Genomic DNA, 14,894 nt, shown 5'->3' with positions numbered 1-14,894 from the left:
GGTCGCAAAGTTGGGTAGCAACGACAGTGGAGGCGGAGTGCGCATGTGTGGTCTGCGCAGTACCGGGAGTTTGGGCCTTGTAGAGACTAATCTTACCGAAGTCTGCGATGCAGGGTTCCGTGATTCGGCGTACACAGGAGTTGCTGGGGCGCGTGATTCGAAAACCGCCTCTTACAGAGCGCCTTCTCAGCAAGCCCCCTTTCCGCTACCTGCACGACGTGATCGGGGAGGTCAGGCGAAGCGAAAGAGGGGGGAAAGGGGGGGAGGAGAGGAAACGGTCGGTCGTGTTTCCAGTTGCCTGGCAACTCGAGGAGGAAGCCGCAAAGGAGAGGCGTGCAACTTTGAAGGAAGGGTTGTATAGAGACGTTCCCTAAGGCATTAGACAGGTTTAGAGAGATGGATGGCATATTTTCTCCATCCCGTTTGATCCAAGGTTGCATGGTCCAAGGGGTGTGTGTATGTCAATCCCTCAAATGCTGTTCATCACGTGAACATAACAAGGATAGAAAGAAGGATAGAAAGAAAAGTTGCCGCAAACTACTGATTAAAAACAGTAGTTGCATGTACAAAGGACGGAAAATTTAGCTATCCTTACTTTTCGCTCTTGTTTGTAAAAGACATATTTTAAACAGTTTTGAAATCTCAAGAATAGAGCTATGGCTTTATAGATAAGGAAGCTCAGCATTAACATGAGTGATGCTTTGTCGTCCATCTTTTCATGTGTTGAATAAGTTTCGCTTGTTTTTGTTGAAGACATAGGCCTTCAGGGACAATTGTGTTCTGTACTGTACAGATATGAGGATTTAATTCCATCTATAAAAGTAGTTATATTATAATGTAAGAATGAACATTATGTAACATTTTGTATCCTATCATATCAAGTGTATCATTTTCAATTATCATATTTAGGCACAGGAGAAGGGAATTATCATTTAAGCAAGTATGAAATGCAAAAGATTATCTGGTTTTGCTCTATGAAGAACTGGGTGGGCTAGTGGCTGGGTTGGAAACCCAATCATATACTGTAACCTTGAGATAATTACCTAGAATTTTTCTTATGAGTACCAAGCCATTATAGTTTTTAAATAGAATATAACTTGTTTTTATATGATTAATTCAGCCAACTGTGCCTTAGCTAATACATTAAAACTACACTAAACCAATAGACTGTGATTGATATATGAATGTTACACTTATAATATTTTACGACATCATGAGTATGCCGTAAAGTCCTCTGCAAGTCACCTCACTTTTTGATAAGATGTTAAGAGGCTTAATCTATATTTATATATCCTTTATGTAATGGGAAAATGTTTTTGGAACATTATTTTTTCTGTCAACATTTTTAATTGAATTATAAATTATTATAAAATACAAAATACAAAGTAAATAGAAAAGCAGTTGAAAGGGGAAGGAAAAGGGAAGTGAGGAAAGATAAGAAAAGAAAAGAAAAAGAAGCATTGACTTCCGACTCTCTCTGTTACAGTAAAATAAGTCATTAACATCAAATAACAATTTTTTGCTTTTTCATAATAATATGAACAAGGCATTTCTACAGAGATCAATCAGTCTAATCAGTGAAACCCCAAGTCAGATTTTCATTCTTTTCCACATAAAGCTCGAAGTTCAGATGCGGTCTCCATTTAGAAACGGAAGTACTTACGTTCTTTTCTTTAATCAAAGTAGTCCATTTTGCCATTTCAGCCAACTCCATCAACTTCTGCAACAATTTGTCCATAATAGGAACCGAAGTTCCTTCCATTTTTGTGCATATTAAAGTCTTGCTGCGGTCAAAATATATAATAACAAAGTTCCAATTTCCCCCCCAATTATTTTCCATTAAACTCTAAAGAAAAGTTCCGGTTCCATTTTTATCTCCATTTTCAAATTTTTCTGTAGTAAAATATGAATTATACTCCTTTTTTTTTTTTTTTTGCTTTATCACATGTCCACCGTAGATGGTAAAACGTCTCATCTTTACTTTTACACTTGCATACCATGACATACCTTTATATATCTGGTCTTAAATACCAATGATATATTATAATCTTACAGAAATTTTCTTTCAGATTATAATTTAATGTACATTTTAAACCCTTTATCCACATATTTTCCCATTGTTCAAGCATCATATTATATCCAAAGTTCCTTGCCCACTGAATCATACAATGTTTTACATGTTCATTTTCCAAATTCAATTTCAATAACATTTTATATATCTTAGCAATAATATGTTCATCGTTACCACATAATGAAATTTCCAATTCATTTTTAACAAAGTCAAATCCATAACATTTTTTATCGAGTTTAAACTTTCTTTCAGTTGTTGATAGGTAAATCAATGGTAAACATAACTTTCTGATTCAAGTTCTTCCCTCATCTTTAATATTGGGTCACCAGAGTTGAAAGATAAAATTTTACAGTACTGATGAAAGAAATGTCCTTCTGGGTTCGGCTCCAAGTGGGGAAAAAGACACTGGAGACATGGAGGCTGCTTGGAAAGATGGTTTTAATGGTGGACAGGACCACATGGCCTGAGTCTTGAACAGAAAAGGTGATCACATGCTTCAATGTTGGTGGAGAAGAAGAGAAGGCAAAGGAAAGGCTGAAGAAGGGCTTGCAGGGATTTTTATAATCTGTTCGGCCCCACCTATCTGTTTCCTGTTCCTGTGTAAGAAATGTATTCTGATTGGCTGTCAGACTCCCATCGGCCCGTGCAAGGGCAACCCTCTAGGCTGAGTTTTGAATCCAGGTTTGGTTGAGTTCAGATGCCATGTGGTCAGTTGAGTAAAGGCTTATATTATCCTGCCTTAATCCCATCACTCTGGAGTTGAAGAGGAGAACTCTTTATTATGTAAAGTGGACTAGCTTGGCCTTCTTAATGGCCCATTGACAAAGGGGATGGGCAGGAAGCTGCAGGAATTTACTTTGTGTTTAAAATGTGTTTCTCCCTTTTTTCACATCCAGGGAAATATTCTGCCTTTTCAATATTTCCTAGGATATTTCATTTTTCTGGGAGAGGGCTGGGTGATAACTTCCAACAGTACGTCAGCCAATCTGGTTTTGCCATCATTTCTTTTCTAAAAAAGATTCCCTGTGGTGACACACAAAGGGATTACTTCATAGAGAGCTTGTTTTATATTTATTCCAAACTCTTAGTATGGCACTTCTAACAAAATGGTTATTAAAATCCATATTAACTTTACTTTCATCATTCATAAATAGCCATGCCATCCAAATCTTAATTCATGGCCCTCTAGTTCAAGTAACCTCTTATTCCGGAGGCTCACCCATTCTTTTGCCCAGATCAAACAGCATGCATCAAAATACAATTCCATATCTGGTAAGCCCTCTTCCGTCTCCTTAGCATGTCTTTGGAACATTTATTATAGGAAAGTCCTTATTCGATTGAAATTACTTATGAGTACTTGTTTAATGCAAGATGTCATTTAAGCTCAAATAAGCCCCAGGAATCAAGGAGGAAAGCAGTTGTCTCTGATTGTCTCATTTTAAATCTTTTTCTTTGCTAGTCCTACAAGTTGGAATCAAACTTTCTCCCTTTGTTAGCTGAAAAAGACCAACATAATTGCTCTTACAGGAAGTTCTCTTTGCAACCATACTCCCTGTTGACATTTTTCACAAATGAAAAAAGTCTACAGATAGTCCTTGAGGTATGACCACCATTAGGGCCAGAATTTCCAGTTGCCAAGCAACCAAATTTTGATCACATGACTATGTAAATGCTGTGACAGTTGTAAGGGCAAGGACTGGTTATAACTCACATTTTTCAGTGCCATTGTAACTTCAAAGGATAGCTAAATGAATGATTGTAATTCAAGGACTGCCTTTACTTGTTTGTATTTAATCATTTTAGAAGATAACTTTTATTTTTCTATTTAAATCAGCTAGTGTTTGGCTGGATTGTTTTATAATGCTGCTTTACAGAGCCATCCCATTCAAGAATGGTAATTAAAGGTTTTTCTCAAAAACAACCGCTAGTCATCATTCTGTAATTATAAAGCGATGAAGCCTTAAAATTGCAGGGAATATTATTGGCCTAAATTTACTTGTTTGTAATTTGTTCTACAACAGAAACATTCCTTGAATAGAATTGTGTCAAAGGGGCAGTGTATTTTAGTTCCTGTTGAAACTTGCAATAATTCAGCATGGAGTTGGACTATAAAACCTGTGAAGTCCTTTCCAGCCCTATGATTCTGTATTCTATGTTCTGAAGTAGATTTGGGGAACATAGAGAACTGTCCTTGAAATGGGAGAAAGTTACTAATGGGACTTTTTCATTAGTTTCAATTTACGCTTACATAGATTGAAATTTGGGTTGACTAGTTTTCCCATCTGCTGGCAATTGTACTTTTTTTTTTACAGAATGTGGTAGACCTATGTACTGTGAGATAGCACAAGCATAACAAATGATCCACAATATTACTATAACGAATTGGTGATCCTTGCTCTAGTTAAGGCTACAGGTAGTTGGCACTTTACAACCAGCTCAAAATTTATATTGCTAGGCAAAATGTTAAGTGAATTTTGCCCTGCGATAGTTGTTAAGTGAATCACTGCAGTTGTTAATAACATGGTTAATGAAACTGGCTTCCCCATTGACTTTGCTCTTTAGAAGGTTGCAAGAGGTGATCACATGACTGCAACCATCATAAATACATGCCAGTTGCCAAGTGAGAAAATTTCGATCCTGTGGCTAAGGGGATGCTGCAATGGTTGTAAGTGTAAAAAACAGTTCGAAGTCAGTGGTTGCAAGTCAAGGACTACCTAGGTTTTATTATCCCATTTTACTGGATAAGAACACTTTTAATCATGGCTATAATGTATTGCTCTGAATTCATTAATTTTTAATGCAAATTGAATGTATTGACGATAGAAGTTTCTAAACTAGTTAGTATTCCAATATTAGCTATGGTTTTAGAAGTTTTATATGCTAACAATAAAATTTATAAATCCTGCCAATTCTATGGAAACTTCCACTAGTTTCAATATTATAAGGAGAACTTTATTAAACTATGAAACCAAATTATATCCTAAATGTAATATGAGAATGCTATTTATTGTGGATTAATGTTGTTAGCTCTACAGTTAATTGAACCTGTGCAAATTATTTTTTATACTTTATACTTTATAAAGATCCCATTAAATAAAATTGCACTCTGTAGTGCTTACTGAAAAGTAATCAGAATTATTTCAGAAAAAACATTATAATCAAACTTGTCTGCAAAAATCAGTACAATTATTTTATTGTTTCAAGATTCAATTGCTTTTAAGTGTTATATTATGCAGCTGTATTTTATATTGTTAAGTTGTACAAAAAGTATATGCATCTGAGAGCTAGTACCATAATAACATTATCATTATTGTTTTAAAGGTAATTAGAGCAACTGGTTTCATGAAAGGATTGTATACAGAAGCAGAGATGAAATCTGATAATGTTAAGGTATGTATGCACTCATCATTTTTTAATTTATAAAATATTGTATAGATGCAATTCCATTAAATATCATTTAATACAATGTGAGAATTGTGCCAAATTCTATTTTATAAATTAAAATTTATAAATTAAAAAATTGGCATCACAATTTACATTGAAAACTATAGCTTTTATTTAACACTATATTGTTTTATTCAGGATAAAGATGCAAAAATAATCTTTCTTCAGAAAGCAATTGATGTGGTCGTCATAGTGACAGGAGAATATTTGGCAGTGAAACCTGCACGTGTTGTTGCAGGACATGAACCTGAAAGAACAAATGAATTTCTCCAAGCAATTGCTAAATGCTGTCTCAATAAGGTAAGATGTTAGTATTAATTTGTGAAATATTATCGTAATTGAATTTTAAATACAATTTCAAAGAACAGTTGAAAGAGAGGTGGTTTCAGGGGAAAGATTGGACTCAGGAGAAAAGCTGAAATGAGTGTTGCGGGGGAGAATTAAGCTTCTGTCTCTTTATCCAATGTTTTTCCTTTGAAATTCATCACTTGATATACTAGCGTGTAAGATCAATTGTCTATAATTCAACATGGAAATAATTCAACCAATAGAATGTGGACTTTATTTGAAGGATGAAGAATATATTATAATAAGATAAGATAACCTTTATTGTCACTTTTTTCTGTGAACACACTGGCACACATTTAAAAATTCTGATGCCCGCTCTCAAAAGAAAAAAAAAAGATATATTGATACATGCACTTCCATATAAATATTTTGTGTGTGTACATGCATGCGAGCGCGCACACACACACACACTGTTTCCCCCAAAATAAACCGGGTCTTATTTTCTTTAGGTGCCCAAAATAAGCACTAGGGCTTATTTTCGTGGGATGTCTAATTCCCCCCCTCCCAATTTATGGGAGGTCCACTTTTTCTGCTTGTTCATGGTGGGACAGGAAGCATGCAGTGTACCACCGCCGTGAGGTAGTGGGGGGATGGAGCTGGCTCATGTGCCTCGCATCAGCTTAGCGCGTAGCAGTGGGAGAAGAGAGAAAGCCTCTTGATTCCTCTGCATCAGTGGGGGGGTTGCTCCTGTTTTGACCTGTTTCGGCTGAACCGGTGGTAGGCTCCACTTACCCTTCTGGACACTTCTGCGCATGCAAGTGCATGCGGGAGCTCACCTGAACCAGTAGTAAGAATATTTGCAACCTACCACTGCTGTACATATCTTTTCATTAAATGTAAATATATGTGTGCATGTGTGTGTGTGTAGCGGAGCTCTTCCCGAGTCTCCTCTCCTCAAAGCAAGAATTTATTAGAGATGTCATATTGGCACATCTGGGGAAAACCCGAATTTGAAGTCCTGCATTTTCCCCACGCCAAATCAAAGTCAAAGATCCTTTCTTTTCCATTCCCATCTGCATCACATGGCACAATCAGGTCACTGTCCCAACTTCAGCCAATTTCCAGTCACTCCTCCCCAGGTGCGGCGAGACAAGAATATTTTTATGATTACATTGCCACCTCTGCCACTTATCCCCACTGCCTGGAATGGGTCAAAAATGGGACATGTGGAGGCTGAAAATGGGGTGTTCAGAGGCAGCGATAGATGAATGGTAATGTCTGCAGATGGCGCCAGCAATCCCCGCAGCCTGGAACAGCTGATTGTAGGTATTCCTGGAGGGCGATCCAAGCGCCAATCAGCTGCTCATGGTAAATCAGGCTGTGCTGAAACTGACCAGGCTGTTTGCTGCAAGGAGGCAACAGACATTTCCACCCACTTTTTTGGGAGGGAAAAGTGCATCTTATAGTCTGAAAAATATTGTGTGTGTGTGTGTGTGTATCTGTATTCATATGTGTGTAGTGTGTGTGTGTGTGTATATGGTTGTGTGTGTGTGTGTATGTATACTATGTTTTCCCGAAAATATGACCCACCCCAAAAATAAGCCCAAGCCTATTTGTGTGTGTGTGTGTGTGTGTGTAATATATGCCTTACCCCAAAATTAAGCCCTAGTGAAGGGGCGTGACCAGCAGAGGAAGCAGCCCTTCCTTTCCCTAGTCACCTCAGGGCTGCTTGGCCTTTTAATCAGGGCCCGTGGATCAGCTGAGCTATTCTGGCTACTACCTCCAGTAAGCGTGGCTGCTTTTGCAGCCAATTACGGCTGCAAAAGAAACCGGAGGCCCCACACCTTGCACCCTCCTTAGCTAATGTTGACAGACAGCAGGCAATTCCATCTATGGAACAGCTGCCTCATGGGAGCCACTCCGGCTGCTGCCTCCAGCAAGTGTGACCGCTTTTGCCATCGATTGCAGCCACAAAAGCAGCAGGAGGACAAGCGATGCGCCCCATGCACCTTGCGCCCACCTTCCGAAAGGTACTGTAGCAGCAGCTATCCACAGTTTTTTGAATATTATTTTGTCCTGACCCACGTGGCCCAGTACAGTGTCAACCAGAGAAATGGCCCATAGGCTTTCAGGATCAAAGTTGAGGCTGAGAGAAGCCAGGGTGGGGGGAAAGTCCAGTGATGCCCCAGCGCTCTTCTTTCCTCGGAAATGGAGTCTTGGGAGGGGGAAATGGCAGGCCCAGGCAGGGTGGGTATGTTAGTATATGTATAAAAAGCACAAAACAAGGGAGCCAGCAGCTGCGGATTAAGGAGCTTTGTGAAATGTTGTGCCTAAACTCAAAGGGCCATCTCGGGGGAGTAGACCTCCAGGTAAGGCCCTCCTCCTCCTCCTCTCCCCTTTCCATAGTGTGCTGTTTTTCCAAACACCCGGGCCGGGCTGAGCTGCAATTCTCAGGGAGGTGCCCCTATCAAGGCAACTCAGGCTTGCATGAACTGCTCCCACCCCTTTCAAAATGGCCACCTGTCGCTTCTCTCGGGTGCCCAGGTCCATGGAGCAGCTCTTCTGAGAACTGGGGGAAGGTAGCAGGCGCTCCAGAGGAGACAGGTTTCGGTTGCTTTTTCTGCTGCAATCCTGAATGACTGGCCTTGGCTGCAGCTCACAGGTGCACTGTCCATCGGAAAAACTGAAGTGGCGAAACGCTGCCTTCCACTGGCCCTACAACTCCAGGCGGAGTTTCAGGTGGAAGGGTTTGCTTTGGCCCTAGGCTGGAGCGGCGAGGAGGCAATGGCCCTGGCATGAAGGAAAGCTGCATGACCGGAGCCCTAGCTGCTGCAGCCTGCAATAAAATCACCATCTTCGGCGCCACTGGCATGATGGGCCTGGCCAGCCTGGCATAAGCCGTGGAGGTGGGTGAGGCAGAGAAGGGGGCGTCAGCCTGGGAGACAGAACTGGGGGGCGAGTATCGAAAGAGTAGCTCCTCACATTGTGGCTGCTGCAATTAATATGAGAAGCCCAGCCAATGTTTTGAACACGGTTAACATCTCCAGCCCAATGAGTTCTCCATTAACACTCAGCACACCTGGCAATTTACAAACTCCAGTTACTGCCCCAGTGAACATCCAGTCACTATCACCTCACCAATGAATATCCCAACACCAATGACATTAGCTGGTCTTTTAAATATAGCCCATTAGACCTGTGGACAGTATATCTTTCCTTCTCCAGGCATTGCGAACGTCTCCCCCCTGGTTAAAAAAAAAAGAGAGAGCAAAAGCTTCATGCAGTATTAAAAAGAATAGAAAAGGGGGCTGCTATGTTTTGTTTAATGGACTGCAAAATTGGCAAAATGGACTGCTAAATTGGCCATGCCCACCCAGTCACAAGATGACTTGGCCATGCCCACCCAATGACATGATGACTTAGCCACGCCCACCCAGCTGGTCCGGCCACCCAACAGTCTGAGGGACCGTGAATTGGCCCCCGTTTAAAAAGTTTAAGGACACCTGCTCTATGTAGATTAGCCTTTAGCCTAGTTATTAGCCCACCGTATTTGTCTCTCTTCCTCTTTCAATCATACTGCCTCTTCCTTTGAAGATGGTCAGCGCTGGTGGGAGACTTCCCTGCTGCAAAGACTGCCTCTCCCTGCTGCCTCCACCAGCCAAAACACCAAGCACAACACCACTCCACCTCCAGCTATTTCCTCTCTTCATCCAGACACATCCAGAGACTGGAGCCGATCTCACACCCTCCACATAACCCACCAACACTTCTGCTGCTGACACCTTCAATTGAAGCAGTCTAAAACAATGCAGACTCTCCAGAACAGCTTTATCAACAGTTCCTCACTTGGTAACTGGCGGTCCACAATAGTTTAGTATTACAATTCTGCTTTCTTATCACAATTCCTATAGAACCAAACCAGATGGCTCTTTCATCACAAAATCCCAACACTCTTGAGAGCTGAAGCAGCTGTAGCCAAGCAAGTTGCCACCATTTTGGGGGGAGGGGAGTGAATCATACAGTTGTTAAGCAAATCTGGTTTCCCCCATTGACTTTGCTTGTCAGAAGCTGGCTGGGAAGGTCACATCACATGACTCCAGGATGCTGCAACCATTGTAAATACATGTTAGTTGCCCAGCACCCAAATTTTGACCACGTTGCCGTGGGAATGCTGTGACGTCGTGGCGGCGGCGGCAGTGATGTGAAGGCTGGGCCCTGGCGAGTGCACCGTGGCTGGGTGGAGCGGCGCAAAGATGCCGCGTCCGAGGTGCCACGCAGCGGAGGCGATCCGGGCATGGGTGATGGAGACGCACATCTCGTGGCTGTTCAGGGACCGTCCCGAGGCTTCCTTGAAGCCTTCGGAGTGCTTAAAATGACCCTCCGAGCAACCCGGAAGTCACTTCCGGGTTGCTCGGAGGGTGGTTTTAAGCGTTCCGAAGGCTTCAGGGAAGCCTCCGGACGTTCCCTGAAGCCTCCGGAGGGCCTCCGGGGGGGCGGGGGAGGCTCTTTTCGCCCTCCCCAGGCTCCTATAAAGCCTCTGGAGCCTGGGGAGGGCGAAAAAAGCATGTAAAAATGGGGGGAGCGCATTGTGCGCACATGCGCACTGGGGGCGCGCGTTGCATTATGGGTGCGGCACGCCCGCACACAACCCCCCCGCGTTCCCCCCACTTGTGGCACGCGAGCCAAAAGTTCGCCTTCGCTGATCTAATATATGTATTATTACAGCAGGAATGAGGCATGGTGTATATGTCATCTACCCACCCCCGTTTATCAGACCTTTTTGAGGTCTCCATTCACACATTCTTTTTTCTTTTTTAAAGTTTTTATTAGGTAAACATTAAAAATGTTGGAGATAGTGCAACGTTTCTGGCATAGTAATTTCTGTGGAATTTTTTGATCTTACAACAATAGCAGTTTGTATCCATTACAAAGGTATGTGTGTTCAGTCAAATTATCTGCACATGAACCCCTTCCATAACATAGTTACTATCAGTACATTTACATATCCAATTCCTACCTTTCATACAATATTAATACCATATTTTCCAATTCTTAACCTATCCGTGTTTCTCTGTCCCGACCTTTTCCCCTCGTTTCTAACCATCAGTACCATTTGTCCCAGATTTCGTAGAGTCAGCCTGTCCATTTCTGCGCACATCAGTAACTTTATTATTTCTTGTTCCGGGGAGACCTGTTTGTTTTTCCAGTTTTGTGCAAAGACCAATCTTGCTGCTGTTAAGATATGCAACGTTAAAAATAATCCACCTTTGCTATATTATTCTTTTGTAATCCCAACAGAAATAGTTCTGGCCTCAACTCTATCCTTTGATTTAACATCTCTTCCAACCACTTTCTTGTCTGGTGCCAAAAGGCCCTGGCTTTTGAGCACTCCCACCACATATGGTAAAAGATTCCTAGCGCAGCATTGCATTTCCAACATTGTGGCGATAGGTTTTTATTAGTTTTGGCTAATCTTGTGGATGGGATGTGCCAACTATAGAACATCTTGTATAAATTGTCTTTATATGAGGTGGCTAGGGTTAACTTTTTATTTCTTTCCCATAAGTCTTGACAATTGTTCAAATCTATATTATAACCAAAATTCCTACTTTATGCTAGCATAGTTTCCTTTACCTGCTCTTCCATCATTGTGTATTCCAATAAGTATTGATATAGTTTTTTGATCGTTTTCTCCTCTTCTCCTAATAAAATTTTATCTGATTCTGTGGATTCTTTCTTAATGCCCAATCTTTTTTGTCTTTTATGTATCGGGCCTTAACTAGTAGATAAGCCCACCATTCTAGTTCTAATCATTCCTCATATAATTCTTTTCTATGTTTTAATTCACCTCTTTCATTTAGTATATATTTGTACGTAATTACTTTCCCTAGATTAATAAAATTCAGATGTACAAACATCTCCAAAGTAGGATGCCTAGTATCGTCCTAATGTTTCTTAGTTGTCTTCTTGGCAGGAAGCCATTTTGATCAACATGGATAAAGCCCTCCAAATTTTTTTTAACCTTTCGGCCATTATGGCCATGAATATCTTGTAATCCAAATTTAACAAAGAAGTGGGCCTATAATTTTTGATTAATGTAATATCAGAGTTCTCTTTAGGGATGAGTGTGATATTTGACTCTTCCCACGATGCCGGTATCTTTGTCTCTTTTAATACCAAATTGAAAACCTCTAATAGTATTGGCTCTAGAAGTTCTTGCAGCTCTTTATATATTTCAGATGGTAATCCATCAGGACCTGGCTTTTATTATTTTTTTGCCTTTTATTGCTTCTGCCTGTCAACTCTAACAAGGTTATGTCTTTGTTTAACATATTTTTTATGGCTTCAGGGATTTTTGGTAATTCGGCTTTTTGGAAACATTGCTGTGCTTTTATCTTCTATATTGCGTTCGTCATCCTTGTATAGATTCTTGTAGAACTCATAAGTTATTGGTTTTTTCCCTTCATTTTGATGTATTATATTTCCCTCTTTGTTTTGTAATTTCCTAAACCATCTTTTTTCTTTCTGCTTTTTCAACCTATAGGCTACCATTCTCCCTGGCTTGTTTGCATTTTCAAAGAAGTTTTGTTTGCTACTTTTTATTTGTTGCGCTAATTTCTCCTCCTTGATAATATTCAATGTGTGTTTAATTAAGTCCGCTTGTTGCTTCAATTCATGTCTTTAGGGCTCTTTTTGTAGTTTTTCCTGTATTCTGCTGAATTCCTTCTCTAGGCTTTTTTGCCATTGTTTCTTTTTTTTTTTTGCCATATAGGCAATTGCAGTGCCTCTCATGTAGGCTTTTGCCATGTCCCGTAAATTTTGAATGCTTGTATCTTCTTTCTTATTATTCTGGAAGAAGAGCCGCATTTGCTCTTCCATCTTCAAAACAAATTCTTTATGTTTTAAAATTGATCCTTTTAAGGCCCACCTCCTTACTTTCTTTTGTCCCTTCCATCTAATTTTCACTGGATTATGGTCTGCCCAAAGATTATTGTCGATTGTAATTTCTTCTACCTCTGAGTTTAATTCTGTTGACATCCAGACCATATCAATTCTGGACCACGATTGATGTCTACCCGAGAAGTATGTGTACTGATTTTTTCCCATGTTCCTTTCTCTCCAACTATCCTGGATGCCGAACTCTTCTGCCATTTTGAAAAAGGTAGTAGGTAGTATTCTTCTGACCCCTTTCCCTGTTTTATCACGTCTATAATCTAAATTTCTATCCACTATTGCATTAATACCCCCATAATGCAAATATTCTCATTTTCTATCTTCCCAATGATATTATGCAACTTCTTATAAAATTATTTTTGCCCCTCATTTGGGGCATAGATTCCAACAAGCAATCTGTTTTTGATTAATATAACTTCTAATATTAATATTCTACCTTCATCATCTTTATAAATTTGTTTTACTGCAATGTTATCTTTAATGTATACAACTACCCCCTTTTTTCCTGTTGTGATTATGATGCAAACATATTTCCCAATTTGGGGTAGGTCAATAGATGTTCCTTTTGTCTTTTTATGTGTGTTTCCTATATTATTGTTACATCCAAATTCATCTTGCTAAGTTTATTCAGAAATTTTCCCCTCTTTGCAGGAGAGTTCAAACCATTAACATTCAGGGACAGAATCGCCACCTCTTCCTGCTTATCTCTACCTATATCTGGGTTTTGTCGCCCTTGTCGATCTGGCTTCTTTTGGTTCTTTGGTCTATCCTCACCATTTTCTGTTTTTCCTCCTGTCCTGTTTTCCCTCTCTCCAGGTTGTAGCTCCTTCAATTCCCTAGCTTGTATCATTGTCTCTCCTTCTTCTCTTACTTCTCCTGTTTCTAGTTCTTCTTCACTACCAAAGTTCTGTCTATAAAATTCTTCTGCTTTGTCTGTCGTGTCTATTCTAAACCTTTTTTCTTGCCACGAGACCATAATTGCCTCTGGAATCAACCATCTGAAGTTAATATTGTGTCTTGTCAATTTGGAGGTCAGATATTGGTAAGGCCTTCTCAATTCTCTCACCTTTCTTGGCACTTGTTTGAGTACTACTAATTGCCTTTTTCTATGTTCTAGTGGGTCGTCTCTGGTCCTATGGAGTATCTCGTCTCGAATTGACTTTTTAATGAATCTGATATGAACTCCTTTGGGTAGATTGTGTTGTCTTGCATAATTCATATGGATCCTGTAGATCTTGCCCATGTGATTCAACATTTCTTCTGTTCCAACTCCTAGGGCTTTTGCTAGCAGTTCCGCCACCATCTCCGGTAGATCTTCTCCTTTCTCTTATCTTACCTTTTGGAAGTGTAGAAATTGTGCAGCTTTTTCTATTTCTAAAAAGATAACAGTTGTCTCTAGGTCTTTGTTTGCTTGCATCAGTCTCATTCATTTCATCAACTTTTTTTCTTCTTTCCCCATTCTCTCTTCCATCTCCTGTAATTTTTGTTCATTCTTCATAATTTGTTGTTGGAAACTTTCGAACTTTCCATTCATCGACCGCATCTTCTCTTTAAGTTCCCCAGTATCACTTCTTACCTCTTCTATCTCCTTTTTCAAATCTTCATGGCTTTTCAGCATCACTTCCTGCATTGATTATAACATTAATTGCAGGTCTTTGAACGAATTAGATCTTTCTCTCTGTGTCATATCTTCAATAAATCTTTGATGCGACAGACTCGAGTAGGCCAATGTTGTCTGGGTTCTCTGCTTTCTTCCTGTTCCAATTTTGGTTAGGTTTGGAATACTTGTCATTTTCAACAGCTTTTTAAACCAACCCTCCCAGTTCCTATTGCTTTTTATATTTCCCTCTACTGCACCAATATCATCATTTTATCCACTTTGTATCAAAATCTATACTGTTAATCTATTGCATATATTACAAAAAAGCTATTTAATATATAGGTGATATTCAATAGGCAATAGGTTTAGTAATTCTAGTTCCAAAATAATTTTCTTATATATATTCAGCTGTATATACCAATAGCTTTGCAACAATACCTTCCATTTTCCAAGGAATACCAAATACCCAATAGGTTTTTTGGGGTGGTGGTGATTATCCTCTATTTCAGTTACTGCTTATACTTTTTGTAGCTTTTT

The 14,894-nt window shown here is 39.9% G+C and overlaps 1 protein-coding gene across 1 annotated transcript in view; it reads left to right on the top strand.

Annotated features, from left to right (window-relative positions):
- Positions 1-53: 53 nt before the first annotated feature.
- TRAF3IP1 (TRAF3 interacting protein 1) overlaps positions 54-14,894 on the top strand; it is a 93,889-nt gene continuing 79,048 nt past the window's right edge. The window contains exons 1-3 of the mRNA XM_081945685.1: positions 54-230; positions 5,393-5,461; positions 5,654-5,815. Coding sequence (XP_081801811.1) covers positions 108-230; positions 5,393-5,461; positions 5,654-5,815 — 354 coding nt within the window. The 5' untranslated portion in view covers positions 54-107. The remainder of the gene's footprint in view (positions 231-5,392; positions 5,462-5,653; positions 5,816-14,894) is intronic.

The sequence above is a fragment of the Natrix helvetica genome (genome assembly GCF_964273705.1).
Source record: "Natrix helvetica genome assembly, chromosome: 2".
NCBI classification, from domain to species: Eukaryota; Metazoa; Chordata; class Lepidosauria; order Squamata; family Natricidae; genus Natrix; species Natrix helvetica.
This window is presented reverse-complemented; position numbering and strand designations above follow the sequence as displayed.